This window comes from Salvia hispanica, chromosome 6 (genome assembly GCF_023119035.1).
Source record: "Salvia hispanica cultivar TCC Black 2014 chromosome 6, UniMelb_Shisp_WGS_1.0, whole genome shotgun sequence".
Taxonomy (NCBI): Eukaryota; Viridiplantae; Streptophyta; class Magnoliopsida; order Lamiales; family Lamiaceae; genus Salvia; species Salvia hispanica.
Genome location: NC_062970.1, coordinates 12,367,708 through 12,378,714, shown reverse-complemented (window position 1 = coordinate 12,378,714; position 11,007 = coordinate 12,367,708). Strand labels below are relative to the sequence as shown.

Sequence of the window (11,007 nt, the reverse complement as noted above, 5' to 3'; positions counted from 1 at the left end):
ACTGAGAAAAATGAACATGCGAAATTTAATTCGAGCGAAATTCTCTTACTCCAGAATTGGAGTACTACACCATTAATTTGTTATAGAGAAAAGATACAGAAATAAAACTTATGGCAACGCGCGCGTGTGCGTGGGATTCACGGCACGTCACTTGTGCACATAATTACATATATGAATGAAGCCTCTTTAATATCCATCCGTCCCAAAATAAGTGACTTGTATTCTTTTTGGGGTGTCCCACTATAAGTGACCTATTTCCATTTTTAGCAAAAAGTCATCTCTCTTACTTTATTCTCCACCTACTTTATTTTCTCTTTTTTTCTCTACTTTTCCCTCTCTTATACTTTACTTTCTTCACTTTAACTTATTTAAATATCATTCCTTAAATCCCGTGCCCAAAAGAAGTAGGTCACTTATCTTGGGACGGAGGGAGTACTAGTATTAGTTTTATGGAATAATAAAATGCGTATGAAATGCATTAGTAGAATGTGAAGCCTACTTACCATTTATAGTAAATAGTGAAAGTGGAAAATTAATGGGGCGGATAAAATTGACAAAAGTGGATAATTAATTAGGGACGCGGGAGTAGTATTTTTATGTTTTAACTTTTCTTTTTCTTATATTTTCTTTACCTCTCGCATTTATGTTTAGATTTCTATACATACATAATTAAAAAATTATCTTCTTCATTCAAGAAATTGTTCTTCTAATTCCACCGCCTTTATAATTTTTTATCTAAACTTTTTGTTAATATTTTCTTTCATGCTCATCTTTTATTTTGAATTATGACTAGAAAGAGAACAATCAAAAAAGAGAAGCAAGGGTAAAAATATTTTTGTAATATATATGACTTAACAAAAAACCACAAGAAATGTAGACCATAAAATTAATGAGGTGAATAAATGAGAGTCGTGACTAAGTACAATATTAGACTATTAGTCACTCCATGAAATCATGTAATTCTCCTAAATTTGCGTAAACAAAGACTAGATAGATTTCTCACACCCATTAAAAAGCTAGAACACAGTAGATAATCATATTGGCATCTAGTCCAGTCAACATAATTTGACTGTTTTACGGGTACTGACAAAATAATTAATTTTATGAAATTGAATAATATGGATGAAGGTAGTATATATATATTTTAAACAGGTACTGACAAAATAATTAATTTTATGAAATTGAATAATATGGATGAAGGTAGTATATATATATTTTTTAAATCGATTCTCGGTGAGTGAGAAAAATAGTTAATTAAAGTTTGTCACTTATATATAAAGTTCATTAATCTTGTTATTACCATTATATATAAATGAAACAACACTAATGGAACTTCTAAGATAAAAAAATAATTCAATTATATATGAAGGAACAGAGCTGAGAGTACTAGTATTATTAATATTTTCCTTTTGCGGACAGGCTTTGCCAACTACCAAGTCACACATTACGTAGTACTGTTTTTATCTGATGCAAATCATGGGAATGAAAAGAATCGTAAGGCGCAAGAATATGCAAATTCAAAACTCACTTTTTTTCTTATTTATTCAAACTTTGTGGCCCTACTCATCTTTGAATCCATACCACTGGCTCTCTCTCAGCTGGATATATATGCACATGTAAGTCTTCGCTCCTAAGTCATGACAGCATATTAATTTTCTTTTAGATCATTCTTAATCAATCTAGGGTTTGCAATGAATCGGAACGAGACAAGTTTGCAGAACAAATTATTGAGGAAGACCATTGAAAAAAATCGAAGGATTCGAATGAAAGCTCTTTGTTATAAGCTTGTTTCCATCATTCCAGATCACCATTTCAGCCAACCCAAGGTAAGTATGTGTATATATGTCTTTTATTCAGAATCATAGTGTTTACTTTCTATAGATTTTAGACAAGTTTAGATAGCAATCATGTTTAGGGTTTCCATCAAGAAATATAGATCGGAAAATAGTGTTCATGATCTGGAATAACACAGAAATAATAAAACTAGTACTACTAAAAGAAATTACAATCCCGTAAATTCAGATGTATATATTGTGAATAAATTCTAATTACAATTAGTAAATTGTAGTATTTCAAAATTGTCAATCGAATTGAATCTATCCAAATGCACACAAATTTAATGTATGGTTAATTTTTAAGCGACCATATATATCCGTTTTAGATGTTATTTATGATTGTTTTTGTTGACTGTTGAAAAAGAAAATACTAGTACCTGTTTTAGTTGGAAAAATCTACATTCAAGCATTGAACTATCATGAGAGTATCAAAACCATATCTTGCTAGGAGAAAGTTGTTTTTCACATAACAAATACTATACATTTCTATGATATATGTATGTAGGAATTGTTGTCACATCCAGATCAGATAGATGAAGCATCTTCTTACATCAAGATGATGAGAGAGAGAATTGAAGTACTGAATAGAAGAAAGGCACAGCTCATAAGTTCCTATGCAACCAGAACTGGTCATGGCGGAGGGCACAAGTATCCGATTCTTACAGTGACGGAGTTAGGTTTTGGTGTAGAGGTGATGTTGATTAGTGGCCTAAACAAGAAGTTCATGCTAAGCCAAGTGATTAGCGTAATCGAACAAGAAGCAGCTCAAGTTCTCAGCGTTAACATGTCCCGTGTTGGCGAAACCATCATTCACACTATCCATGCTCAGGTGATCATTAAATCAAGTCATTAGTATAATCTTATGAGCATCTAATTAAATTCATGGGTGCAGGTTAAAATTTCAAGGGTTGGGGTGGACACTTCAAGAATAAGTGATAGGATACAGAAGATCATTTCCTCAAACTTATAAAATTTCTTGTTGGGAAACTATAAAGTTCTACTTCGATTATACTAGTCTATAATAATTAAGTCCATGGTAAGTTAATTACAAGATTATAAGGAGCTCAGCCGTAATTTCTCTTCCAAGTTTGTTCCTCAACCTTTACCTTGGAATAGAGAAATGCAGGATACTGATTAGCTCCATCTGATTTCAGTTTTTATTGTAATATAATTTTAAATATTTGTATTCGCTTCTTGAGATTATGAATGGTGTTTATTGAGGATGTTGGAGGAATTAGTTAATCTTCATCTTTAAGTAATTAACTATGGGTAATATTTCCCTATAAATTTCTGTGACACAAACTTGCCACAAGAATGATCGACTCGATAAAGAAAATAATGAACTCTAGTTTCTTAAATTCTAAATGTATTAATGTGAATTTCAAACAATGAAAGCCACTGTTTATAAGTAATTCGAAAATTCTAGGAACTCAAAGTGAAATAAAACGAAATTACAAAAATTACAAAAAATTCTAAAAATAATAAAATGATGTTTTCGTCCCTAAATGACACCATGGCAAAAGCAATGAGTTTGACTCTTCAACCTGTTGCACAAGTGTCGTGCAAATTTTACCTCATTCTGACATAGTTGGCATTCTCACTGTTTTGGTGTCAAACGTCATATCACGTCCCAATAAAGTATTTCGATATTCTTTTTATGTATTTGTCCTAAAATTATCACTATTTTTTTTCACTAAGAGCATTAGCAATAAGGCCGCAATAAGGCCGTATTTTGTGTTATTATTGCAGGCCTCGATTTTTTCCGGCCTCTCTATTTTCAGTCGTAGCCTAGGAATGTGGCCTTATTGCAGGCCACATTTTGCGACTGGGTCAATTTTAATAATTTGTAGTATATTCCATTTTTTTTAATCTATAATTACCAATGATGAAGACGTTGGCAGAATTAACCTTTGGGGCAGTGATGAAGACTTTGGCAGAATTAACCTTTGCGGCAGTTATGAAGACGTTGAAGTCCACTATCAAAATGTAGAAAAAGGCTGAAACTGAAAAAGTGTGACAAATGCATGCGGACTTAATCTATGAAAATTTTGTTGCAGCATTTTAATCTATGTAAATTTTTATTGTTATGGGGTACAAATACACATTAGATGTGCCAGACCGATAAGTCATTGTGTGTGATAGTTCAAATTGAATTTATATGCATGCTAGTATATATGACATGCATGCGTAAAAGAAATATGTACTTCTACACATGACATGATCGGCCTTCAAATATTAATGAAATTTGAGCATATGATATCAGTTACTATCTTGATTTCACTTAATTAATGGTAGAAATATATTACAGCATTATAAAGTCTTAAATTAATACTCCCTCTGTCTCACTTTTGAAGTCCCGGTTTACCATTTTTTAGTGTCTCACTTTAAGAGTCCTGACTGAAATATTTCTTAAATGATAATAAATCTCACATTCTACTAACTTTTTTCCACTCACATTTTATTATAAAACTAATTATATAAAAGTATGACTCACATACCATTGTCTATTTTCATCAACTTTCCTTTAAATTTCTTAAAACTCGTGCTGAACTCAAATGAAAATCCTAAAGTGGGACGGAGGGAGTAGTACTATGTTTTTTTATTGCATATTTTAGGTGAAACATGGATCCTTAGATATTTAATTTACAGAAAATTGTAAATAACATTTTGAGCTATATATCAAAACTTTAAATTTATTAAACAAGAAAAAGAAGATTTCATTACAATATATTGTGCATGTAATGTGGTCATCAAGATGGCGTCAATAAGAACTCGTAATTAACTAGCAGTGTAGATTATTTTTTATAAAATTACCAAAAATAGTAGTAGTAACTTAGTTTATATTATACGGAAATACTAGTAACTTAGTTATATAGGCATGAAAGTGCAACGTAGAAAGTCCAAATAAAAGTTGTTAAATGAGAACCATCACCTTTTTGTCGTTTACGAAGTCAACTAATTAGCTTTCGTTTTCTAAATGAAGACTGGCGTCTGGCAGACTGTTTCTAGATATATGCTCGTCCAAATTCTATTCAATGCGAAGCACCAGTTGACCTCTGTTTGGAGTTAGGGTTTGAAGAATTATTCATCAATAAACATAGTACTCCCTCTGTCCCATTAAATATGCAACGTTTGTTTTTGCGCACTTGTTTTGAAAAAATTATAATAAATAATTAATGTGGTGAAAATATAAAATAAGAGAGAGAATAATGTAGAGGAGAGTCCCCTTTATATTATTCTCTTTTTTACTTTATTTTTTCTTCACTCTAACTATTTATTATTATTTTTTCAAAACATGTGTGAAAAAGCAAACGTTTCATTTCTAATGGGACAGAGGGAGTATAATATATACTCCCTTCGTCCACTATTAGAAGTCTTATTTCTTGAGAGTCTTAAGAAATGTTAAGAAAAGTGAGTGGAAAAGATTTTCATCTCTCTTACTTTATTTTTTCTTCATCTTTCTTACTTTGTTCACTATTTACTTAACACACTATTCTTAATCTTCGTGTCAAAAAGAAGTACCTCAATTAACAAGGAACATAGATATTATCATAGTATAATATTAGTAAATTTAATTTTAAAGTTATGTTTTTATTTTAAAAAGTATTTTTCAATATTATTTAGCCTCATAAAAATAGATGTATTATATTGTTCGTATTGGGATTGTTTCCGCCAACATTGACACTAAAAATATGGAACAATTGTTAACAATAGTTTGGACTCCCAGTATAAAAAATAAAAATCATGCGTCCGCAACTGTGTGTGTATATATATATTGACAATAATAAAAATAAAGGATCCAGAGAGCGATATTGCATGGAGTAGTATTTCTTTACTCTGTTAAAATGTTAGAGTTATTTTGGTGAAAAAAAAGTAAAAGAACTTTGAATATCTTTAATTCTTCAAAAATATTATACATAAACCCAAAATATATTTTATTGTTGTATTGTTTTTCTTTTTGCAAAATGTATACGTACTACTGCAAGATATTTGAACTAATAAATCAATACCATACATTGTATTTTAAATTCCGTTGAACCTCACATTCATATACACAATATGTATCCCAGATATTTGTATAATATACAAAACCTCACAAATTTGTGCTCCATTCATCCATAAAAAATAGTCTCGTAGAGCATGGCCTATATAATTTATAGTGTTTTGTTATGGATAAACTTTGTATTTTTAGTATGTGAATAATTTTGGTGAACCGATCGACATGGAAACATGAGACTATTTCTGTGGACGGGAATATTACACTCTTGTTATACAAAAAGCCAGACGTTTATACTACTTGAGACAATTGAGAAAAAAAAATTAAAACTTTGTGATTTAATATTTTGATTTCAAAAGTTACGTGACTAACTAAAATTTAATCAAACTTCATAATTTGAATAACCATTATCCTAAGAAAAAATATCCTAATCATATTAGTATACCCATTATCACCTGCATAAGAGCATCAACAACGGAATCCGACCCCCTACCCATTGGTACCCTATGGTGTGTACGTACATCCCCCATATGGTTGGCATCTCAACGCAGTCGATGGATGAAATCTAAAATTCCTATGACGTATCCAATGTTCACATTTTCTACGCCAAGATATATCTTCGTAGATTACATCGACATTTCGGAGGATGTAATCGCCCGAAATAACTAGAAACAAATGCTAGCGCATAATCAGTATTGGCCCGATGTGGCTCCTGCGATGCACTTACACAAAGACCCGGGCCTATTTTAACCAAGTGAGCCCCAAATTCTGAAAATTTTGCATCATCCACAACAATAAGAAAAAAGGAGAGGCAAACCAATCGAAACAGATATTTTGAAATCTGTATTTAGGATTTTAGGTTACATGAAATCTGTCCATAACAACAACACATGGAACTGCAATATAACGACATCAAGACCACACATAAGATAATATTCCCCAGTAAAGTCGGAATGTGTTGAACAATCTTTACATTATAACTTTTTCCTAGACTAAACGCCCTAATTAAATTCTATGTTTAGTCAGAAATTAATTCATATATAATCACGCGGACTGCAATAATACATTATTATACTATACTCCTGATGTCCATAAAAGAATTTTCCATATTTCCCACATTAATATACTATACCCCTGATGTCTAGGAGAGAATTTTCACATTTCCACACATTATTATTGATCTTCGTTCATTTAAAAGTGATTGTGTATTTGTGTTACCTAGCAAATCCTCCAAAAATTAAAACGATGAATGATTGTGTTTTATACAACGTCATCGAACTATTAAGATTCTTCGTTCTTAAGAAACTTAAGATAACTTGGCTATACACCAATTTTATTTATTTAATTATTTTATTTTTACATGCACGTTAACTTATGCACTCAATTAGAAGATAAACTACATCTTGCACTATTATTAAATAGACACCAAAGCATAAAATATAATGAAATTATGGACGGTAATTAATGTTCTGTAACTAATTAAAAATACCATTGAAGATTTGATAAAATAAGCTGGTCAAATTATTGCTTAGCTTAGGACTTCATATTCAAGTCATTAGTTTGCTGGAGCAAATATTCAATGATATAAAATGGTATTATAAAATGGTTTATTTTAGTAATACTTAATATTTTACAATTAGAATTATAGAGAATCCCAAAAGTAGGTATTATTGTGAAATTCGGAAACTATCCAAAAATTTAGATAGTAAATAAACATTAATGGTCTGTATTTCCTTGTAGTGTGAAGTACTAACAAGTACTCCACATTGTTTAAATCTATTCCAGTACTACTCCCTCCGTTCCATAGTAATGAAGGGCAAAACTTTTCAGCACGAAGATTAAGAAAAATTGTGTTAGGTGATTTAAGTAAAGAGAGAATAAAGTGGAAAATGAAAAAGGTAGAGAGATGAAGAGAGAAAAAAGTAAGAGAGAGTAAAATAGGTGTGGAAAAATGTGTTGACTTTTACTAAAAAGGGAAATGACTCTATTACTATGGAACGGACGGAAATAGAAAAACGCTCCTATTATTATGGAACGGAGGGAGTAGTCAATAATTTTCATTGTAAAGTTCGGCGGAATAGGCTGGGATGACTCGGTCTTTACCAAGTTAGATATAACCACCAATTTAAAAACGGCCCAACATTTAGCGATTGGGCTGGGCGAAAGGGCCTAATCTGATGAAATCCTAGTTTATGAATATGAGGCCCATTATATTCATCTATCTTACATGTAATTTTTTAACCATACGTCATACTAAGTACTAACCGTGTGGGATCACCTAATACTTTACCTACTCCATCTCCTGCTCCACTCCTCATGCACATAAAATATGATGGTGGACTCCTCATTTATGTTTATGATCAGGGGTAGAGTAGGGAATGACGTAAGAAAAATAGTAGGTGATCCGGACTGAGTACTAATATTGAAATCTGGCGGTTCCTCGCTCAGCTTCCAATTTCATTTTTTTACTAAGTATTTCCTCTGTTCTAGATAATTTGATTCAGTATTTCATTTCGGTCCGTCCCAGATAATTTGACTCATTTCACTATTATCATTTGATAATGGACCTTATATCCACTAACTCATTTCTACTCACATTTTATTATAAAACTAATATATTAAAATAGGACCTATATCCCACTCACTTTTTCTTTTTATTGCATTTCTTAAAACTCGTGCCCAATTAAAATGAGTCGAATTATCTGGAACGGAGTATATTGGTATTATTTTTCTTGTATATCTTCAAATCAGTTGCACATACATCCAATACACGTCAGTTTAGATAAATACGAAAAGCAGTGAATTGTTTGTTTGCAATACATACGATTGAGTCTTGACAATACACACACAAGGGTCCCATTTCTTCCTCCAATAATTTCTTCCTTTCTCTTCGTTAAACTTCCAGCAATCCAACAAAACTACATAGGCTCATCTATACAGGTGGTGGTTGTTAATATTAGAAATGAGCCACTCACCCTTAAAAGGCCTCATAAGGAGGAGGGTTATCCACACATATATAGATTAGATTGGATCATCACCAAGTCGATGTGGGACAGAATTTAGAGAGTTTTAACACGCCCCCTCACGTGTGGGCCGGAAAGGACATCGGTCTTCCATCACGTGGGTAGGCAATGCTAGAGATAAGAGAACCATCATCGATGTGGGCCGGAAAGGACATCGGTCTTCCACTCGTGAGGTAGATAAGAGATAAAGAGAAAACCATCATCGACTTGGGCCCGCTCTGATACCATATTAGAAATGGGCCACTCACCCCTTAAAAGGCCTCATAAGGGGGAGGGTTATCCACACTTATATAGAGAAGCTAGGATCATCACCAAGCCGATGTGGGACAAGATATTAGAATTTTAACATGCCCCCTCACGTGTGGGCCGGAATGACACATCGGACTTCCATCACGTGGGTAGGCAAAAAAAATGCTACCATCTTGGAAAGGAAGCATCAAACTAAGAAGAGAACTAAAGCAACTAAGATTTATTCTAACAGATTCTAACTAAGCATCTTCTGCTGGAACTGAGCATCCATCTTGATCAAGTACAAACCATCACTTTGGTGGAACTCATAGCCAAGTTCTTTGCTGTGCAACAGCTACAAATGCAACCCTTGAAGCAAACATACCAATACTTCTTGAAGCAGATACACCACAGAATGGCAGATGTATACACATCCTTAGCTTAGTTGAAAAAATAAATTTGATTCAACTCCCCCTTAGCAGGCAATTCATCTTGAGCATCGAGACTAAGAACAATCACAACACCAATACGCACAACATCAATGCGAACACCACATCGAAGCATAGAATATCTATAATGCAACTATCTTGCCAAAGCAACGAACAAGGAAATCAGAGACTTCAAGTCAAGAGAAAATCCATCTTGAGCATTTGCAAACCAATTGGAGCTGTTGCTGCATATTATGGTAAAACCTTGTTGTATCAAAACATTCACTAGCATCGAGTACAGCCAAAATTACCACACAACCCATATAACAACCTCCAATCCTCCAATATAGCTCAACAAGAGCTTTCTGCAGCAGTAGCCAAGTACACCATCACATTAGCAGATGTTGATTGTTTGAAGACACACCTCCGAACTTGCAACAAAAAATTCACCAATTGTTGCAAGCACCAATTGCAACTTCCAATCCCAACACCCAACGCAAGACCATCGACAACAGTCACACAACCTCACCATTGCTTAAAGCCTAATAGAGAAGCTCTACAGAAAGTAACCATTGCTTAGAGACTAACAAAGAAGCTAGGATCATACAAATCCCGCTAACACAAACATCCGACATACAATCGGAAAACATAAGAGAGATGAAGTAATGAGCTAGAATCATACAAATCCAGCAAACACAAGCATCCGACATACAATCGGAAAATAAAAGAGATCTGAAAACATATTCATATTCAGCAACATGAGATTTCACCTATCTCGAACACAGAGAGATCAACCGATTACAATCGGTGAAAACAAAAAAAAGTGATTAACTGAAACTCAATAGAGATCAGAAAATAGAGAACGGAACAATTTCAATGAGAATGAAAAAAAAAAAATCAGATCCGGTGGAAATTAATGCCGAAAAATCAGAGAGATTTGAATAGAGAAAATTGAGAGAGAAAACCTGCAATGTGAGGATCTCACTAACAATGAAGAGTCGAAGAACCGAAGAACTACGGCAGATTACCAATCCAAAAAAAACTTGAATTCCAACAACCCTAACTATGAAGATTCAAAAAAAATATAAAAGAGATAGAGGTAATCAGAGGCGCGCAGCGGATTTGCGCTCTGATACCATGTTAGAAATGAGCCACTCACCCCTTAAAAGGCCTCATAAGGGGGAGAGTTATCCACACTTATATAGAGAAGCTAGGATCATCACCAAGCCGATGTGGGACAAAATATTAGAATTTTAACACGCCCCCTCACGTGTGGGCCGGAATGACACATCGGACTTCCATCACGTGGGTAGGCAAGAGAAGAGATAAAGAGAATAAATCCATCATCGACTTGGGCCCCCGCTCTGATACCATATTAGAAATGGACCACTCACCTCTTAAAAGGCCTCATAAGGGAGAGGGTTATCCACACTTATATAGATTAGATTGGATCATCACCAAGTCGATGTGGGACATAATTTAGAGAGTTTTAACAG

General features: G+C 33.3%; 1 protein-coding gene across 1 annotated transcript; it reads left to right on the top strand.

Annotated features, from left to right (window-relative positions):
• Positions 1 to 1,763: 1,763 nt before the first annotated feature.
• Positions 1,764 to 2,805, top strand: LOC125194708 (transcription factor bHLH167-like). The gene is made up of 3 exons (XM_048092947.1): positions 1,764 to 1,826; positions 2,341 to 2,664; positions 2,728 to 2,805. Exons 1-3 carry the CDS (start codon positions 1,764 to 1,766, stop codon positions 2,803 to 2,805), a joined length of 465 nt encoding a protein of 154 aa, XP_047948904.1.
• Positions 2,806 to 11,007: the final 8,202 nt, after the last annotated feature.

What these genes read in the sequence shown, in the direction of transcription:
- LOC125194708 (XM_048092947.1), top strand. Translation starts at nt 1,764, where the DNA reads ATGAAAGCTCTTTGTTATAAGCTTGTTTCCATCATTCCAGATCACCAT. An exon ending in ACCATTTCAGCCAACCCAAG is followed by an intron (nt 1,827 to 2,340) that starts GTAAGTATGTGT and finishes ATATGTATGTAG; the next exon opens with GAATTGTTGTCACATCCAGA. An exon ending in TTCACACTATCCATGCTCAG is followed by an intron (nt 2,665 to 2,727) that starts GTGATCATTAAA and finishes TCATGGGTGCAG; the next exon opens with GTTAAAATTTCAAGGGTTGG.